Below are 22,146 nucleotides of genomic sequence, written 5' to 3'. Positions count from 1 at the left end.
CTAAGATTGTCCTTCTTAGTATTTTGTAAAAAATTCTTAACATGCAGAGCTTTGGTTCTTGACTCAGTGAGAAATTCCTTTTCCAGAGTAATCCACATATCAGCAGAGAACTAACATTTCAAAATTACTGTGAACATCGATTCAGATATGGATCCAAGAAGCCAGCTTACTAATAACTTGTCAATCTTCTTCCACTGATTGTATTTTGGATTCGGTTTCTTTTCAGTTGTTCCACCAGAACCTTCAACTTGAACTTTGACAAATGGAGCCGGACATGAAATCAATCAAGTGAGATGCTCCCCTAAATAGTGAGATCCAAACGCAAATAGAACTTGCGATTTTCAGAATTTGTAGTTATCCCTAATTAATTTGGGGGAAATGATAGGAAGAGTTGAAGAAGACATTGAGGTAGAGCTTGCACAATTGACAGACTCATCAGTTAATTTGTGACCTGAATTGCTTGGATTAGAAGAGAATTGAGACAGATTGACCATCTTTGATGTTTGTCGATGGCTCTGATACCATGTGATGTTTCAAGAATAAGCTGAGAAAACTAAAGAAGAAGAAGTCTGAAAAATTCGAGTATATTGAGCTTAAATTGTTCAAATACAGTGACAAACACTTTTATAGTGTGAATAGCAACAACTGTTAGGTTTAACAGAATCTAACAGCAGCGAACCAGAATAATAGCTAAAATCTAACAGCAGTTAACTTTTACCTGCTAACATTGACTCTTGCCCAGCTAACTTTGACTCTTTACTAACAATGAGAAGAAGGGTGGGTGCTCATTGAATCAATTAGCTTACTGGGAATTCAAGCAAATGTTTGATTAATGCAAACTAATTCACCTTAACACTACCGGAGCTCCTTACACTTGGTCCAATGGATAGAGAACTCAAGGCCTTATTGAGTTTTGACCTGATAAATCTTTATGTAATTCAACATGGCTAAACAACTAGAGTTGCAACTCTTGCTTCACCTTACCAAGATTGGTTTCTAATCATAATCCTTTTATTTTCATCACTAATAAAGAGGCAGCACTAAAGCCAAAACCTTTTAGATTTCATACTATGTGATGGAAACACATCTTCTTTCAAGAGGTGGTCTCTTCTTGTTGTAATAACACGCTAGTTCCAAGATGCCCAGTGTATGTGGTTATTGCCAAGCTGCGCAATCTTAAGGAACAACTATAGCTTCGGAACAAATTAGTTTTTGGTGATGTTCATGAAAAAGTGGAGAAGGCTAGAATAGCTCTTAAACACATGTGGCTCTCGATTTCATAAATAGGTATTTTCGTTGAAGCTTATGAGGAAGAAATTAAGGCTAATCAGATTCTCATGGAAGCCTAGTTTCCAACATTTATTTTGGAAAGAGAAATCTCGAATCTCTTGGTTAAATCAGGGCAATAGATGCTCAAAATTCTCCCACACTTACATTAAGATTAAGAGGTCCAGATCTTTTATCGATGCTCTTTCTACTGAGGAAACCTTGTGGAGGATAAGAAAATCACGTGGTCAATTACTATGAAATTCCAAGTTCTTGGTAATTGGCAAGCTAACTATTAATTATCTTTTGCTATGAGTACTATCGATGTTCATTGAACAAATCATTGATTCAGAGTTTCAGACAGTGGAAAAAAGACAATTAATCATCTAGATTCATAAAATATTAAATTAATCATTTTTTTTAGCAACTAGTCAACTACCATGCACTATCCCGCAACTGTCACCTTTCGGTTTTTATTAAAATCCCATCGCTAGGGATATTATGACCTCATTAATTAATTAAAAAAATCCAACGTGATAAACCCATCGAGTTGTCATCTCCTTAATGTAACCTGCCATGTAATAACATTTATTATTTAAACGAGCTCGTCCCAAGAATTCAATGCTATTATTAATTGAATTTGAATGCTCATTGTGAAGAAAGAAGATAAGGTGGCCTAAACAGAGAGACTTAAATGCTAGAATTAAGAGCCACCAATCTTGATTCGCTATATCCTGCACCAATTCCAAAATTAAGGACAACACATATACATTGATACGGCCAGTTTTTAATAACTGATATATTGTTTTCATAAACGGTTCATTTCATTTTTCTTTTTTTCTTTACATGATTATTTAAAATTGAACTCATTTATTATGTTTAGAAACTATTAAAGTTTGTTTAAAAGATATCAAAATTCCTTTTAAAAATATCAAACACCCGTATATAAAATTTATCCAAACCACTAAACATATGAGTTTAATTATGAATTTATGAACAATTTTCACATAAGGTGATAAAATAAACCCTAACTTAGCCCACTTTCATCTGTATGCAGGACTTTATAACAGCTTGAGCATATTGCTAATGTCTTAATTAATCAGAAAGATCTCAATATTTATTATTAAGCCAAATGAGGAAAGTTACACCAAATACTTAAATGATAGATTTTCATCATTCAAATACACAGAACAAGTATTAAATTTACATGACATGATCCCGAGAAGAAATGTTTAATTCCAAGGAACCGAGACAATGATATTGGGTCCAGAATTAGCCTCTTCCCCTTCGGTAGATGTGAGTGCCATGACAATTCCATCCATTACTGATCCCATCCAATATGAAACACGAGTAGGTTTGTTACCTTTGTGAATTACAATCTCATTGGCCCCTAAATCATCCCAACTTTCGCCTCTGACTTGATTCCTAACATCCAACTCCCACGGAACCATCTCATTTTCAAGTCTCGAACAAGTTTCAATCTTGATTGTATTGAAGGGTTCTTTCAGAAAGACTGGGTACTTTGATGCCAATTTGCTACCCACCTCATTCTCAGTCTCCTTAACACAAACTAACATGAGTGTCTTGCCCGATTCATTTTCCAAGTTAATATTTTCGTCAGTAATCTTGAAGATCATTGTTTTGCCGCAATTTTTGGTTTGGTCGGACCTGATGATGGGAATGCTTGGAGAGCCACTAGTCTTTTTGAGAGTAGGGAGGTAGAATATGGGAGTTTCGATTGCATCAACTTTGGAAAGCATTTCATTGTGAATATTAACCCATTTCTTGAGGAAATTATCCGTGATTAAGAGGTCTGCAAGAAGGATGTTGCAGCTCATCCCGACTGAATATCCGCCGCATTCAAAATTGGTCACCTGAAATTAACCAAAAAAGAAAAAGAAAAAAAAAAAAAAAAAGACCCATTGAAATTAAATACATATAAAATAAGAAAAGCGTATGAAGTAACCAAATTCAGAGAATGCATGTACCTGAACATAAAATAGTGGAGAGAACTGAGGATTTTGTTCATCAATGTCCTTCCAGAAGACAAGCTCAGCTTCATCGTCTCTACTCTTCTTATCGAGAAACTCCGACAAAGTCATAGGGATCCCAGCTTCAATGAGCCTAAGGCCACTATCATTGGACACGAGTTCTAATCCAGCATGGCCATCTTCACCTCTTCGTAGTCTTCCACTCAGCAATGGTTGATGAACCAAAGCTCGAGCTATCGATTCCTTCATCCAGCCGGCGACTATCCAACCAGATTCATCCTCCACCACCTTCTTGTAGTAAAGAAGTATGTTAAAGCACCTCCGGAAGATCCCTGAACCAACTGGATCCGTCACCAACACTTGGCGTCTCTGCCGTGGATCAGTTTCCTTAAATGGAGTAACGGTTTGCACAGATTCAATCTGTAAATTGGAGACTGGAGTTCCCTCACCATGTTGCCCTGCCATACTTAACAACTTGTGAAAGAATTGATCATTTTGTGGTTATTTATAGGAGTTATAAGTAACGTTAGTCGACCCCTGACATTTTAAATAAATAATGAAATTTCTTATTAATTATACTCTTATCATTTATTAGGAATTGCGATTATTAATTATAAATGTTGAATTAATTTTGATTGGTTAAATTAAAAATAATATTGATAAGAAATGAAATTTATATCTTGTGAACTACTAAAGATAAGAGACATTCTTACATCTTACTAAAATCAATGTATATATATATACACTGCAGAAAGAAAATAATATTTAATGCTTTTAGATTATAAGAATAAGAGGAAACTTTGGTATTACCTAAAGGGAAGTTAAGTAAAATAATGGCCTTACTTTTTTAAGGTCTAATGCCTCTACTCAATTGTGGCGTAGACATTTCTATTGACAAAAGGTTTTGTGAGATAGTGTTTGTATTTTGTAAATAATTTGGTAAGCTTTGGTATACCTAATGTCCTTGGAGGAGTTGTAATAAGGAAAGGGTTGGGTGTTGAGCTTAATTTGCATAAAATTTTGGTAATCAGACGAGATCTAATCTATCTATTTCTTAATTTACTTTAATTTTCTTTCCTTTTAAAGAAGAAAGCCGGAAAGCAATCTGGTGTTCTGGTGGTAGTTGCCTGATGAAGCACCCAAAAGCCTACGTTTCCCAGATTAAACTTTCATTATTGATCGACGAAACACTTATTTTAGCATGTGTCGGCAATATCTACCGACCTTGCCTTTCCAACTTTTTGTAATCTAACTAAAAAGATCGATGAAAAAATATGGTGGTGTAATATAGGGTTTAATTTTAAGTATCGTGTGAGTCACATTTCTATTATTGAGTTGTTAAACAAATATAATTCAAGGGTATTAATTAATTTGCTGATTTTATACTCAGATGAATAATTGTTAGGGCCAAATATTGTCCTCGGCCCAAATAGGGAAACACCTCTAACAAATATGAAAGCCTAGGCCCAATCTCGATGGGGCCCAAGTCAGAATTCCGCAGATGAGGCCCATCCGGTATGAAGTGCAGTCGGATTTTACCATCTGGGCCCAGACCTCCTGATCCTAGAACACTTTCTGGGCTCACGGTCAATTCGGGACCCACGGTTGCTTACGGATTACACTTCTACTTGAACTCTGATAAGGAAGTCAATTACTATCCCAATTCCTCCAAGGTCCATATCCAAGTCACGCTCGAACTCCATTTCCTGCCGAGATAAGGGAGCCAAAGGTTACACCCTTTGGGAAAACTACCACTACAAGGACTCCCAGTCCCACCAAGATTGGAAGACCATACAGTCACTATTTAAACAGAGGTTAGCCCTATCACAAGGGACGAAAAACATTTCACCTTCAGACCCCAGAGTTCCTACCTGAGAACTTCGCATTACAGCCATAGTCACAGTCCGCGACTAGACTTCCGGTAATATTTTCTCTCCCTAACCCTCACTAAACTAGCCTTACTCAGCCTTGTTGACTTGAGCATCGGAGTACCTACAAACACCACCCCGGTGTTTTTCGTCTGCTTTACTCTTGCTTTCTCATGTGTGTAGGTGTAGCAGATCACTAGTAGCCTCAACCTCACGGGATCAGTCCCTCTTTCCGTAACGGTAGATTTTTGCATCTACAGTTTGACGCCCACCATGGAGCCTCTGGCAATCATTCGTCTCAACAAACCCTGCTACGTGAAGAAACTCTCCATGGTTGACAATTCTGATAACACTAATCCTGACCTCGAGGCCAAACTGGAGGCTCTGACCGCCCTCATGCAAAGCACTCAGACAAGGCGGCAGCATTGGAAGCTGAGAACATTGCCATCTGAACCAAAAACGCCTCCATCAGGGCCGAGAACCAATCTCTAAAAAAGAAGGTAAGTCAGTTTTATGATCTTGAGCTTCTGCCTTATCAAGTACCACCTAATCAGTTTCGCGCCTCGGTTCCGTCTATGCAACCTCTCCAGACTCTAGAGCACGAACCTGCAATATCGGATACGAAGTCGTGCCAACTATGTCCGTCATTAGTTGATGATTCAGCTTTGACTGATAGGGAACGGGGGCCACTGATAGAGCCACTCTCGGTCGATCCGCTTCAGGCACGAGATCAAGGAGTCCAAGCGATAGAGAGCCCACCACAACAAGAACCACCCATCCTCGCCATCCTATCCCACCTTCAGTTAGTCATCCCTACCCAAACACCACTTGGCTCGGCTCATCCTCGCAGGTCAAGCGGTCCACCACTCCTTCAAGCTACCCTGCTCGAGTCCATTCATCCCAATGGGCCAATCGAATCCCAAATAACACCCCTTACAATCTATGTAGGGCGAAACACCTGATTGGTCACGAGGGGAGTCATCCAATCGGACGAAATGAATGGGGATCAAAGCTACCAAGCAGCGAATAACGAAGTGAACCATCAGACTACACCATGCAGATTACCCACCAAAACACATCAGGCACGAATTGCGTGGCCAACCAAGTTAACCAGGACGACCCAGTGGTATCTGTATCTCCTATGGAATAGATATTGGCTAAGAGACTGGCCAACATAGAGGCAGTGATGAGGCGTATACCCAGAATGCCAATCCCAACAAAAAAGAGCCAGCCTCATTGCTATGCTGATTCACCCTTCGTAGATGCAATCACGCTAACCGAGATACCACACAAGTTCACCATCCCTAGCATGAAGAGTTATGATGGAATAATTGACCTAGACGACTACATAGCCTCTCACAAGCAACAGATGTTCGCCATATTGATACCTTAAGCACTGAGGGAAGCCTGCATGTGTAAAAGTTTCTGTTCAAGCCTTTCTGGCCCAACTCTTCAGTGGTACACCAACCTCCCAAACTGTTCAATCAACTCATTTGCCTAGCTCACCGACACCTTTGTTGAACAATTTGCTAGCAGCAAGAAGCTCGAGAAACTATTAGCAGATCTGTACAGAGTCTATCAGAAGAGTGAGGAATCGCTGAGAGAATACGTCAGCAGGTTCAACAAAGAAAAAATCTTCATCCCCTTCTATAACCCAGAGACAACAGTAGACGCCTTCAGAAAGGGGCTCTTTCCAGACGGAGAACTATACAAAGACCTGACCAAGCTCGGTTGCACCACGATAGAAGACGCCTTAGCCAAAGCTATAATTCAAATAAGGTGGGAAGAAGATGAAATGAACCGGATGAGGCATGCCAGGTACGACGACTGTCCCCAAAGGCAGAACGATAGAAGGTCAAAGTCCAGATCGTTTGAGCCCCGTTACTAACCCCCTCCACGCAACCTGAACAAGGTAAAGAGACCATATGACTGCCCACCAATTAGAACTGACAACAGACCATTCGGGTCGAGCCAATACAAAATTCCAGAGTACAACCTCAACGTCAAATCAACCCAAGTTGTGACAATCATGAAAGGAATGGGACCTACTGTTAAGTGGCCGAACAAGCTTAATCCCGAAGCAAGGAGGGACACGACCAAGTGGTATGAATTCCATGGCGACCATGGTCATAACACCGTGGACTACATTGCCCTGTGGTTGGAAGTCGCCGCGCTACTAAAGAGGGGACATCTTTGAGATCTATTGACGGATAAAGGGCAGACTACAATCAACCAAAAAAACTCGAAGGAAGCATCTCTCTCTCTTCCTGCCCCCCCCGCCCAAACGAGAACCTACACCAAAAGGTTTCTGCTCCATTATCTCTGATGGGTTAGAGATTAGTGGGGTAAGCTACTCTTCAGCTAGGTGCTATGCCCGAGCCAACCATCACCTAGAATTCCAATCCATCCACCTGCCCTTCTAGCTGCACACCAACCAGGTAATCTAGTTCGAAGATGATGAGCCAATCACCTTAGCCGCCCTTCATCACGATGCTTTAGTCATCTCCCTCAAGATCGCAAACATCCTGGTCAAGAGAGTATTCATAGATGATGCGTTGAAACTACAACATGCATAAACAGCAAGTGCACTAGTCGCACAAAGTAATAAAGTGATGAGTGAGTACCGTTCCCACGAGGATTGGTTGCTAAGCACTAATTTTCCTAAGTGTTTTTCAAGTTGGAGCAATCGAAATTGTTTGGATTAACGGGAGAGAATTAAACTAAACTAAAACAAAATATGCTCAGTATTAAAAACTAAATTATGAAAGCAAGAATTTAAACGCAAGAATAATATCAATTTAACAAACGATTAGGGTTTTGACTTTATTTGGACTCTATGGATGAATTCTACGGATTATGTTAATTCCACACTCACATGCACAGATTGTAAATCGGATTCTCTAATTTGTTAAACATACCTTCTCAGGCTATGAATTCCTACTTTTCCTTATTAACTTTCTCACCCAACAAGTCGAAGAGTAATAGATCTAAGTTCATTAAGCTAAGGGAATCCTAGATTGATTTCATTGATTCTCACATCTATCTTTAGTATTTAATACTACAATGGTGATTACCCAAGAAGCTCAATATGATTCATTTCTCAATCTCATCATATTCATCAAATAAATTCCATTAAAAACATAATAACCACACAATCTATGCAATAGAATATGAAAATAGCAATAATCAATTTATTAACCCATAGAAATCCGAACTTAATCAAAACCCTAACCCAAATGGGTCAGTTAATCAAAACCCTAACCCAAATGGGTCAGTTCATAACTAAATCAAAATACACAGCAAGAAAAAAAATAAACACAAGGTTCAACACATTGAAATGCAGAGAAAAGAGTAGAGATCTCCCCTAGTTGAAGAATCCACAAGATTCAAGCTCAAATCTTCTCTCTCAATCTCAAATCTATTCTAAACTCAATGAGAACAGACGAAAACTAGACCACCTCTATGAAAATGGTAAAGTTTTTCTTTTATACCTCGCCCAAAGACTTAAAACTTTCCTAAAATAAAACTGTGCGTTTTGGAAAAACAAAAATTCAAAGACTTTGCCGCGGCGAAGAAAGAGTTTCGCCACGACGACAAGGAAAAAATGAATCTTGTACTTAACAGTTTCGCCGCGATGAAGAATAGACTTTGCCGCGGCGAACCTTCATGAAGAATTCTAAAATTATAGAATTGCCCTCCGCTTGCTTCTTTGCTTGAATCTTCGATCTTCGATGCTCTCACATGGGAACAAGCTTCATAATGCTTCACTCTGCTTCAACTCTCCCAACTTTTGAGATCCGCTTACTTCTGAGTCCAAAACTCCAATTCAATCATTATTTGCTCAAAATGTCCATTTTGGCCTGAAACACAAAATGTAAAGAATTAAGTAGCAATTTAGGCATAAATGAACTAAGAAGTCTCTAAAATTCGGCCTAAAAGCCTAAATAAAATAGTATAATCCTCGGATTATCAATAGACGAAGGATCCTCAGTAAACATTCTCTTCCTTGAAGCAATAAAGGCCATGGGACTGGACAAAACAAACATCAACAGACGACCAACCATACTAGTAGGGTTCAGTTCTGAGCAGAAGTACACCATTGGAGAAATCGCTCTGCCTGTCTACACCAACGGAGTCAACAATCAAACCATCTTTCTAGTGCTATATTATCCTTCACCATACAACGTCATCTTGGGCCGACCCTGGATCCATGACATGCGAGCTGTTCCATCCACCTTCCACCAAACCATCAAGTTTCCAATGTAATGGGGAGTAAGAGAAATCAAGGCGACTCCAAGGCATCTAGAGATTGCTATAAAAATGCTTTCAAAAGCAAAGGTCACACTTCATAGCAACTATAGTCTCATCCAACCCCTCGACCGAGCCAAATCAACCATCTATGAAGGAGTTGGATGAAGTGTAGATACACCCGGACAACCCTGAAAGGAAGACCCAGATAGGCTCACGCCTCGGACCTGAACTAAGAGAGAGACTTATAGAATTCCTCAAACAAAACTAGGACTACTTCGCCTGGTCCCACACCGACATGATAGGAGTAAGCCCAGAGGCAATCATCCACCACCTCAAAGTAGACCCGGATCACCCTCCAATGAAGCAGAGGCGTCAGAAATTCGCACCAGAACGCAACCGGATCATCAATGAGGAGGTCGAAAAATTACTAAATAATGGCCTGATCAGAGAAGTCCACTATCCCGACCGATTGGCAAACATAGTGGTGGTAAAGAAGAAGAGCGAAAAATGGAGGGTCTGCATAGACTTCACAGATTTACACAAAGCGTGTCCCAAAGACTCCTTCCCACTCCCGCATATCAACATGATGGTCGATGCGACAATAGGCCATGAACTCCTAAGTTTCATGGATGCCTTCTCAGGGTACAATCAGATTTTGATGCACCCAGACGACCAGGAGAAAACTGTTAGTGTATATTAGTGTATGCCCTAGAAACCATTCGTGCTATCAGTTTCAGAGCATTTTGTCTTGTATCTATATATATCATAAATAATAGAAGAAAGAGTTCTTCAATTCATATATGTAAATTGCTTCCTTTATTCAGTCATGCATTTAAAATAAAGTATGTATATGAATTGTCCAGATGATTCATTTAATCGGTAAATGAATTATCCAAAAGGGTTCCCTACGGAAGCAATATAATTTGGGCAACTATATTGCATAGTAGGCATATCGGATGCTTTCGAAAGATATCATGAGTTGATATAAGTACGGATGACGATGATAGTCATGTCACTAGGGTATTGGTATGGATTAACGGTTGGTGAACTGTTTTTCCAACATGACCGAATAACGACAAATTACTTGGAAAAGCATGTAGTCAATGATTTATCGTTTGGTTATATCAGTGCACGATGTAGTCCTTTGACCTGAGACATTGTAGTCGGATTCGATATGGATATGTATGGTTCATACGGTGTATAAGTACGAGACTAATCATGTTTCGTACAATAAAGCCTATTTAGTCATGCGTTGTTCATATGCGAAAACGAACGATGGTCAAGAAGGGATCCATTGACTCGAAAATATAGGATCGGGAGTACAGCTGACTCCATCCGGATTTGAGTTCCTAGACAAACATCGATAAATGTCAAAAAACAGAATCTCTGGCCAGAGTCTATTATTAGTCATACAAAAGTGCAAAGAATATTATGTCGCCACGGCGAAACTGTCCAGCAGTTTCCCGTGGCTTCAACACCTCTTCGCCACGGTGAAGATTCTTCTTCACCCCAGGGAAGCCTGGAACAGTGAACTTCTTCTATTTCAACCAATTTCAGGGCAAGTATTCAACATATCACTCAATCAAAGGTCAACCAAACAATAATACTAATAAACCAACTCAAATAAGAGCAAAAGAAGAAACATTAGCTACGTACCTCAAGTGGGGCGTTACAAACTGGGTTGAGACCAAAACATAAAAGTTATAGCCCTGTATCTAAGCTTTAAAACAAGACCAAAATCGTAGCAATATGATGCGTATAACTCAAGTTATGCCTTCTTGAGTGTGACCTGCGCAGAATGACTATTTTGATGCAATATTGCATTTGTGCATTTCATAAGTGCACTAAGTAAGAAACTTTAAGCATGAACCATCCTTATGCATTAATTGTGCATTGAGAAGTAGTTTGAGAAAGAGCTGTGAACTTTGTGAATGGGCTACTCTAAAAGTAAAGAGAATGAGAAAATCTAAGAATGGATTGGTGCTTTGTGAACTCCACGCGGAAGTTATGAAGAATGGGTTGGTGCTTTGTGAACTTCGTTCGGAAGTTATGAAGAATGGGTTGGTGCTTTGTGAACTCCACCCGGAAGTCACGAAGAGTGGGTTGGTGTTTTGTGAACACCACCCGGCCGTGCCTCTGGTAAGATGAGGCCATGACATTCCAATGACAAAGAATAAGAAAATATGAGAAAGAATAGAGGAAGAGAATGAGTAGAAGTCACGAAGAGTGGGTGGATGCTTTGTGATCTCCACTCAGCCGTGCCTCCGATAAGATGAGGTCGTGACATACAACAGAAAGTCAATAGAAAAGAGCTTTGTGAAAGAGAAATAGAAAGAGAAAATAAATGAGATGAGAAGAGTGTAAGGAAAGAATTACGAGAAAGAGTTACGGGGACAGACAAGTAGAGGATTTACTTACTGAGCATTATTTTGTGCTCACCCCATTGTTTCTCTTTGTGTTTGCAGGATCTAGGTGAGGACGCGGTCGAATGGGCATCGGCAAGCAAGAGGCAATAGCTACATTGTCCACTGTTTTTGATAACTTTTACAAATGATACCTTACTTTGTATAAAGAATGATTATATGTATTAAAAGAAAATTTTGGGCCCATTTACTTTTGCTAATATAAATGTATTTTACTTGATGTATTTCTATGAGTATCCTAGTATGAAGCAGTTACTACATAATAAACAAAGGCGCGGCTTGGGAGGCAACCCAAGGGGAGTTTGTTTTCTTCTTCTTGCATTTTAAATTTTGGTTATTTTTTCCTTTTCTTTGCATTTCATCTTACATTGGGGACAATGTCAGTTTTAAGTGTGGGGGAGGGGATTTAGGTTATGTTTTAATTTGTCAAAAAAAAAAAAAAGGAGTTGTTTTTAGGAAGGTTTATGCTTTAAGTCATGTCTTTGAACGTCTAGTGATGCACGAAATAGTAACTTGACTTTGTTGTTGAGCATATTCCTTGACTTAGGATGTTAGCAATCTGTCATAAAATAGAGTTCATCAGATTTGAATCTTTGAAGTTTGAAACAATATGTCTTGAGAAGTTGTGTGGACTTGGCGACAAAGCATGATTGAGGAGTGTATAACAACCCTTAAAAGCAAAAAAAAAAAAAAAAATTGTTTCTCTTAAGCTAGTCCTAAATTTGGGTTTAAGCAAATAGGAAAAGGAAAAGAAAGGTATGTGGTGAGTCGAGATGGAGCGTAAAATGCACTCACTCATAAACACAACCATGAAATGAGATGGAGCATAAAATGCACTCATTCTTTTTCAAAACAAAATAATAATAATAATAATAATATCCCTAGGTTGCTACCCAGTATGTAGTAGTAAAGAGAAACAGTTGCGGAAAAGTTGAGAGGGGAGTTGTACATGAATTAGTTGTGATTAGTTTCCTTGTTTGCATTGACTAATTGAGAGTAATTGTGAAAAATGATGAAGAGAGATGAATGTCATTAACTCTACTTTATTTTATTTTGCTGCTTCCTAAGTTAGGTATGAATATGCATGGACTAAATATTGTTGTTTATGGATCATGATGGTGTTCTTGATATGACTTGATTCCTCTAACTTGTGAAGCAATTAGGGTTAATAATTTGCTGTGTTAGGAATTAGTAAATCTTAAGAAGAACATTCAACTAAATTAAATACAACTGCTTGTGTTTGTGCTGTTTAGCTTCATCGATCTCTCTAGGTCTTAATGCTACCACTAGATTTAATCTTTAGCGCTTGTCTAGGGTTGTTTAGTAGTAAGGTTAATTAGATCGCTTGTTTTATAATTAATTACAACTAAGGAGAGATAGGAACCAATTCCAACAGTGAATACTCAGAGTAGCAATTGATAAATTTTTACATTGATGATCAGTTTGTAAGATTTCGATGGTGGAAGTTGTCCTAGACCAAGGTTTGTGTTTTGATTGATAATTTACTTTGGAATTGTCTATTAGTTGTTTTCCTGAAATTGTTCTGTTTTTACTTAAATACCCCCCTCCCCGCCCATCCTGGTAACAAAAAAACTTGGCTAGACACTCTTCGTGGGAACGATCCCTACTCATACTACTACATGTATTTTTTAGGGTTTTAATTCTGGGTGCCCACGACAGCACACCACAAACATATGGGATACATCTCCCATGCTCAACCATACTATTCATTCATTCAAAATGTACCCTTGGCCAATTGCACAATTCATCAATCAATTTTACAAGACTCCTTGACATGAATATTTTCCTGTTAAATTCATTAACTTAATTCATTCGATTTCTCATAAAACACAAGGAATTTCAACAGGTGTCTTTTATTAATTTTTTTTTTAGACCATAGGATTATTTAGTGGTTTGTTAGAAATTATAAGAAAGATGGGAATTTTTTTATTAAGGAAGTGGATGCCATACAGTTTGTCACTTTCAAGCAATTTTTTCCTCATCTTCCAATTTGAATTGATTCTTGGCTAAAACATAAAAGTTTTAGGTCTGTTTCTAAAATTTTTAATACTTCAAGAATCAACTCAATCCAACTTTTATAACTTCAGTTATGACTTATTCAACGAAGCATGTACAGTATAAGTCTTAAAAAGTCATAATATTTGCCATATCATAAAAGGCCATAAAAACCTCCCTCCAAAATGTGCCAAGACATTGTCCAACTACAAATCTCTTAATTGGCATAATCATCCTCCATATGCACATATACACCAACCAACACACCCATTTAAACAATCCATAACCAAAACATAGCGTCACACTCAAATTAACATAAATAAATGTAAGTTTCATCAACCCTAGGTGTTATCAATTTTAGTCATAAGGGAGATTTTATTTTCTCCTTACCTTAGTATTCAAAGCACAAAGACACTCCTCCTTAGCTCCAAAGGTTCACCCTTTCTACCTTACACACATAACCACTTATGAATTTCTCTTTTAACTGAGAATCACAACAAACTAGGGTTTTAAAACTCACCTTAAACCATGAAATTGAAGTTCTTTAAGTGTGGATGGTGATCTCCTTAAAAATTCAACCTGAAATCCTATGAAAATTTTGAGAGAGAGAAAGCTTGAATTAAAGCCTTTAATGGAGGAAAATAAGACTTGAAGAAGAAAGCTTGGTGTTCTAAGAGTGTTGGCCGACTTAACCAAAAAAAAAAAAAAAAAAATCTTATAAACATTTCATTTTTTTAATTCCCAAATGGGATTGGCCATAAAAAGTTAGATATATAAGTCATTTGGCATAAATTCTGCATATAAGGGCATTTTGGTCATTTCCACTACAACATAATTATTACACTCCTTTAATGCCATTTGACTTCTCTTTTCTACTTGGTGACCAAGTAATTCCATAAGACAATTAACTAATTTACCCATAATACACTTTTATGGATGCTTGATTCCTATAAATTATTGTGAATAGACCATTATACCTCATGGGAACCTTTTATGCCGTTTAACCCTACTAACCTCCTTCATGACCCTTTAACCATATTTCTTATCAATATCATCAATTCCTTACACTTTACAACATTCACGTCTCATAATGCATGCAAAATGACCATTTTACCCTTTATTGATATAAAATCCTTTTAAAGGTACAATTACATACCTTATAGCATTGGAATGTTGACGTGGAATTTACACTTCAGCATTGCTACTGAAGAAAATGTTTCATCATAGTCAATCCCATTCTTTTCTTTGAAACCTTTTGCTACTAGTCGTGCCTTTTAGGTTTGAATATTCCCATCCATGTCAGTCTTCTTCTTGAAGACCCATTTCCACCTTATGGGTTTGACTCCTTCAAGTGGGTCCACTAGATCCCATACTTGGTTCTAATACATGGAGTCTATTTCAGATGCCATGGCATCAAGCCATTTTGCGAAATATGGATTCAACAAAGTGTTGCTGTAAGTTCTAGGCTCATAGTTTTGATAGACCAATACGTCGCCACTTTGAGTCATGAGAAAACCATACATCTTAGCCTCACGACGTATTCTCCCAGACCTGCACGGCTCTTGTGTCAGAGGTTCCTTTGTTCCACTCCCAGTGGAGCTATCTCCTTATGATGCTCAACCATGCTAATAGCACATTGTCTTGTCCATCGTTTGATGCATCTTGTGGTTCTAGAACTTCATTGAGTTCTACCTTTCTTACACCATCTTCTCTTTTAAGGAAATCCTTCTCTAAGAAGACTCTAGTTTGAGCAACTAAAACTTTCTACTCAATTGGATTGTAAAAATAGTATCCCTTTGTCTATTTAGGATACCCTACAAAAATACATTTCTCTGACTTTCAGGCAAGCTTGTTTGAAGTCAATTTCTTGACATAAGCGTCACAACCCCAAACTCTTAGATAAGACAAAATGGGTTTACACCCATTCCATATTTCATATGGTGTCTTATCCATTGATTTCGATGGTATACAATTTAGTGTATATGTCGTAGCCTCTAAGGCATAGCCCCAGAACGATGTGGGTAAATTTGTAAAACTTTTCATTGATCAAACTATCCAACAAGGTTCAATTCCTCCTCTCAGACACTCCATTGTGCTGAGGTGTATAAGGAGGTGTGAGTTGATATATAATCCCACATTCCTTAAGGTATACATCAAACTCTAAGCTCAAGTATTCTCCTCCCCATCGGATCAGAGATCCTTGATATTCTTGCCTAGTTGATTTTTTACTTTGTTCTTGAATTCCTTGAACTTGTCAACGAATTCAGACTTATGTCTCATTAAGTAGACATATCCAAATCTACTAAGGTCATCAGTAAACGTGATGAAGTAAGAATATCCACCTCTAGCTTGTATTGATAGAGTTCCACATACATCACTATGGATGATGCCTAACAGTTCCTTTGCCCTTTCACTGTGTCTAGTAAAAGGTGACTTGGTCATTTGCCCATTAGGCATGACTTGCATACCTCATAAGACTTGAAGTCAAATGGGTCCAAAACTCTATCCTTATGGAGTTTTGCTATGCGAGTCTGGTTCACATGACCAAGCCTACAATGCCATAGGTAAGTTTGATTAAAGCCATCAACCTTGGCTTTCTTATTCTCTAGATTGAAAATCTCATTGTTATTTAACTCTAAAACATACAAACCATTACGTAATCTTGCAATTCCATATTGAATACCATTTAAACTAATTGACATCAATCCATTAGTTATCATAAATTGATATCTAATGTTGTTTAAAGTGGACACAAAAATAATATTCTTTGAAATTAAAGGAACATAAAAACAACTTAAAGTTCTAGTTTGGCCCAAAGGAAAACATAAATAATAATCTCCGACAGCTAATGCAGCAACGCATGCTCCATTCCCAACTCGTAGGTCCACCTCTCCTCGACCAAGTAGTCTACTCCATCGTAGTCCCTACACAGAAGTGCAAATATGAGAAACATATCTTATGTCAATAACCCAAGATTTAATAGGAGATACATTGATTTCAATCATGTACATACCTTTAGAAGAAGATGCAGGCTTATTCTTCTTGCTTGCTTGCTAGGAAGTCTTTGCAATGTTTCTTCTAGTGACTAGGCTTGTCACAATGGAAGCAAACAACCTTTCCATCATTGCTCACGCCTCCAGTAGGTTTAAGGACATCTTGGGGTTGAGCTTTGGATTTGCCTTTGGCATTTCCTTTACCTCGCTTCCTCTTTCCTTTCAATAGTGCAGCGCCAACTAGCATCACTAACTTGGACTTCTTCATGTCCTTCTCTACTGTCTTCAACATATTCAAGAGCTCTAAGAGAGACTTCTCCATAGAATTCATATTGAAGTTTATTATGAATTGGGAGAAGGAATAAAGCAAGGATTGTAGAACAAGATCTATTGATAGTTCTGCCTTTATACCAAATCCTAGTATTTCAAACTTATATATGTAGCCAATCATCTTGACTACATGCGAGCCTACTAGGTTACCTCAATCATTCGACATCTATATAATGCCTTTGCACCTCATAACGTTTGTGCCTAGCACGCTTCTGAAAGAGCTCTTCGAGATCTGTGATGATGGGGCCAACATCCAAATTCTCATGTTGCTCTTGTAGATCAGGTGTCAACGATGCAAGTACAATACACTGTGCAATATCAGCATCATCTAGATACTTTCTATAAGCATTTATAACTTCCTAAGTAGGTTTGGGTTCAAGCGCTTCAATAACAGGTTCAAAGATTTGACAGACAAATTTGCGTCTTGTGAGGTTGATTTATCTCATGCTCATGAAGATTACAAAGAGGCAGCGGTGAACGTCATCCAGGTAACGAACGACCTTGAAAAAGAGAAATCCAATAGCGAGACAACCGTTTAGGAGCTATTGGTAAACCTGGTCAAGCTTATGTGGGAGAGCAATCTATCGCGGGACTTTTCTTTCTTGTCTTTGGAGTATCAAATTGAAGTTAAGAGAATGAAAACTGAGGTAGCGAGGTTAGAGTTCATCTATCTAAATGCTTATGAGTCTGACAAAGATTTAGATAGTGACACCTTAAACAAAGAAAAGCTAGCACAAGGAGATGTTAGCTCGCCTATTTCAACCATGTTCCCTAATGAATAAACGAACACTAAAGAGGCCTTTGAGAGTACCAATGATCAGGTCACTTTAGAGAATCCAGTTGATGCTCCTAAGGTTGCCAAAGATGGCACCTCCTCAGATAACGTAACTCAAGACTCCCCTTCAACACAAGTGTCAGAAAGAAAACTATTCAGTAGTTGTTTTTTTTTTTTTTTTTTTTTTTTTTTGGTAAAAAAGAAACCATTCAATCAATAAAATGAACACTATTATTACTCGCATGAATTTAGTTATTTTATAAGTGTTGTAAAACTTATCTTTATATCGTTGTATATTATTTTTTCTACAAAGTCATTGTAGCTCATTTTATCGAATTGATTAATAACGAGCTCGAATTTGCTCTTGAATTCATGCTTTTGTCTGCTTTCTTGAGAACTTTTCAAGTGACAACGAGGATCTTTTCTCAGGACAATGTCGAGTTAGGGTTAATTGCATGTCTCAAGTCTTAGTCACCAAGTTTCAATTAATTCCTCCTTGACATTCTTTTCCCTTTCATTTTCCAAGTTGCTTTTTCATTAGGTCGTGGGATATACCCCCCTTGAGCTCAAATTTTGGGGTAGTTATAAAACCAAACCGTCTTTTCGAACATTGGACTCAAGTTCCTTGTAGGGTCTTTTCCTACACTACAATTTTAATAGATTACAAAAACATCTTGAACTAAAGAAAAATGCTCGCTGGTTTTATAAATAATGGTTAATGACCAAAGATGGCCTTAAAACTCATAAAATATTAATACAAGAAAAGAAAAAGACTTGAGAAAATAATATTGGATTCGAGCTAATCACTGATAATACCTCCTAAGATGCTTGGCATTCCATGCTCGCAAAACTGCAGTGCCATTTAGATACTCCAAATGGAATGTTCCTAGCATGAGCTTTTTTGAAACCCTAAAGGGACCTTCCCATTTGGGTGCAAATGCCCCCAAGTTCGCATCTCTTTCCCCAGGCACAATTTTTCTTAGGACAAGATCCCCTACCTCGAAATTGCGATTTCTTACTTTCGATTTAAAATATTTTTTCACTCGTTGTTCATACGAGGTGATTCTCAAATGAGATTTAGCTCAATATTCATCGATCAAGTCCAGTCTCAAACGCATCAGCGCTTCATTAACAATTTTGTCAAAAACTTCTTGTTGGAATGAGCCGATTCCGACTTCTACTGGGGCCATTACCTTACATCCACTGGTGAGTGAGAATGGGGTCTCTCCTATCAAACTTCTGGATGTTGTTCTATATGACCATAACACTTCAGGTAGCTCATATGCCCATCTGCCTTTAAGGGCGACAAGCTTCTTTTTCATGGTAGCTTGAACACTTTGTTTACTACTTCAATCTAGCCATTAGCTTGAGGTCGATAGATTGCTAAGAAGCTTTTTTTTTTATTTTTTATGTCGAGCCTTCCACAAAACAATTTGAAATCTTGACTATCAAATTGCTTCTCATTATCGGTGATGATAGTGTGTGAGATTCTGAATCTGCAAATGATGTTCTTGTAGACAAAATCTTTCAATTTGTTGTCATTATTGTTGCCAAAGGCTCAACTTCTGCCCACTTAGTAAAGTAGTCAACCGTGACCACTACAAACTTTACTCCCCTTTTTCCCTGAGGTAGGGGCCTATCAAATCAATTCCCCAGGTTACGAACGGCCATGGGCTAGTCAAAGTCGTGAGTTCTTGGGCTGGAGCTTGTGGAATATCTATGAACCTCTTACATTTATCGCATTTTCGAGCAAATTTGATTGCATCTTCATAAATGGTTGGCCAATAATATCCCTATTAAAGTACTTTGTATGCCAATGATCACGCAAGACGTGATTTCTAGAAATTCCTTCGTGAATTTTCCTAAGAATGTAGTCCACCTCTTCATTATCAACACATCACAACAGTGGGGTGTTGCATCCTCATTTGTTAAGCTTCTCATTTATTAGAGTGAAGTAGGTTGATTTTGCACAAAGAGTTTGGACTTCGTTTTTGTCTTCTAGCACAACCCCTCTCTCAAATAGGCTGTTATTGGATTGATCCAACTATATCACTGGCCTGTTGCCTTACTGCCTGTTATAGTGCAAGGATGTTAGGGCTTTGTAGGAACTTGACTGGAATTGAGTTTGTGGCCTCTTTACTCATTACTGAAGCCAAACGAGCTAAAGCATCGGCTATAGTGTTTTGCTCTTTGGGAATCTACTACATTAAGTAACTTTCAAAAGATTCAATCTCGAATTTTACCTTTTAGAGATAAAATGCCATTCTTTCTTCCTTAGCCTGATACTTCCTAGAAATCTGATGTACTACGAGCTGAGAATCGTTGTAGATTTTGATCGATTATGTCCCTATTTCCTTAGCCAAACAGATTCTTGTGAGCATGGCCTCCCATTTCGCTTCATTATTGGAAGCAGTGAAATTGAATTTGACTACAGCCAGTGCGGTGTAACCGTCAACTTCATGCACTCCCGCTGATCTCCTTGTTGGAGTTCTCTCTGGAGTCCTCATATAGTTATTGTTCGCCATCACCTCAATCAGATTGTATGCATCCTTTGGTGTTTTATTGTTTAAGGCTCCCCCACTTGCAGCATCAATCATAGCTTGAATAGTCGGTAGCAACCCTTGGTAAAACGTTTGCACTTGCGACCAGATTGGTAAACCATGGTAAGGGCACCTCCGTAAGAGATCTTTATACCTTTCCCATGCTTCATATAATGACTCCAAGTCTTGTTGGTAAAAATTGGTAAGCTCACTTCTCAGCTTGGCAGACTTGGCAGGTGGAACGTATTTAGTGAGGAATGCTTGAGCTAACTCGTTCCATGTTGTGATGCTCCCAGATGGCAAAGAAATCAACCAAGCCTTAGCTTTATCCCGAAGAGAGAATGGGAAAAGTCTTAGCCTAATTGCGTCATCAGAGACTCCATTATGTCTGAATGTGTCGCACAACTCCAGAAAATTGGCAATATGCAAGTTGGGATCATCATTAGCCAACCCAGCGAATTGAACCATCTGCTGAATCATTTGAATGATGGCTGGCTTGATCTCAAAATTATTTGCTTGAACTGGTGGTCTCTTGATGCTAGAATAGCACCCATCAATAGTAGGACTAGAGTAGTCCTTCAATGCTCTCTGAACCACTACTGCTCCACCATTTGCATTTCCCCCTAAAGTATCTTCAGTCTTATTCTATTGATTTCCCATATTGGGATTCACAATTCCTATGTTAGCCATTGATCTTTCAAAGTTAGCTTGCCTCTTTTCTCTCCTCAACTGTTTCGCAGTTCTCTCGATCTCAAAATCTAGTGGAATAAGATGACCACGACCTCTGGAACGTAAACTCTCCAGATTCTAGCTGAAAACCACAAACAAAACAAACAAAAATAAAAATTAATTAGTAAACAGAAATAAAACAAATCAAATTAGCAACTAAATATTTTGTATTGATATTGGTAAAACAAAATAGTTCCTCAGCAACGGCGCCAAAAACTTGACAGGCTATTCGCAAGTGTACGAAATCGCGCAAGTAATAAAGCTTGAGTAAACGAGTGTCGAATCCCAAGAGAACTACCTACCAAGTACCAAACTAGTCTATTTTATTGCTATTTGATGAAACAGAATCTTAAGAATGAATTTAATGAAAAAGATAACAAACTAAAAATTAAACAAAGGCAGAATTTTATTAATACTATGGTAAACAAATCAATATGACTAAACCTAGGGCACAAATTTCACACCAATTTAATCCTATGCATTGACAATTATTGCTAACCTAATTAAGCTTATTCTAAAGGCCAAATTCCTTGATATTCCACTAACTTTCTCTCAAACAATTAGCGAATTAACCCTTAAGCAACAACCCAAAATATCTCTAAGTTGGATTTAGGAGTTAAGAGATCATTAAGTTGAATAGAATTTACCAGTGCCTCACAGATCGCGGTAACCTATCTCTAGCGATCGCTCAATCTATGGTTTTATTACCTTAGACAAATCAGGTTTCATCTCTCGATCTCAACCCAACCCATGATATCATTCAGCTCTCGGATCCTTAAGAATTGAAAGCATTATGCACAATAATAAAACTTAGAATTAAATGCTCAATAAGAATTAACAACAAATTAAATCAACACATATTCATAAATTGGGCTACATCTTTAGCCCTAGAAAAAAGATTTAGTTCATAATTACAGTAATGAAAACAACCATTGTATTTAATAACATGAGTTCAAGAAAGAAA

The 22,146-nt window shown here is 38.1% G+C and overlaps 1 protein-coding gene and 1 non-coding gene across 2 annotated transcripts; one reads left to right on the top strand and one right to left on the bottom strand.

Annotated features, from left to right (window-relative positions):
* Nucleotides 1-2,444: 2,444 nt before the first annotated feature.
* LOC116109163 (spermidine hydroxycinnamoyl transferase) lies at nt 2,445-3,722 on the bottom strand. The gene is made up of 2 exons (XM_031395391.1): nt 3,255-3,722; nt 2,445-3,140 (listed from the first exon to the last, which is right to left on the bottom strand). The coding sequence occupies exons 1-2, from the start codon at nt 3,720-3,722 to the stop codon at nt 2,499-2,501; spliced, it is 1,110 nt and encodes a 369-aa protein (XP_031251251.1). The 3' UTR covers nt 2,445-2,498.
* Nucleotides 3,723-20,568: 16,846 nt separating this feature from the next.
* LOC116109172 lies at nt 20,569-20,675 on the top strand. Its single transcript, XR_004124738.1, has one exon. It is a non-coding gene; the product is annotated as a small nucleolar RNA R71 (small nucleolar RNA).
* The last annotated feature ends 1,471 nt before the right edge of the window (nt 20,676-22,146 follow it).

The sequence above is a fragment of the Pistacia vera genome, unplaced genomic scaffold (assembly GCF_008641045.1).
Source record: "Pistacia vera cultivar Batoury unplaced genomic scaffold, PisVer_v2 Contig573, whole genome shotgun sequence".
NCBI classification, from domain to species: domain Eukaryota; kingdom Viridiplantae; phylum Streptophyta; class Magnoliopsida; order Sapindales; family Anacardiaceae; genus Pistacia; species Pistacia vera.
This window is presented reverse-complemented; position numbering and strand designations above follow the sequence as displayed.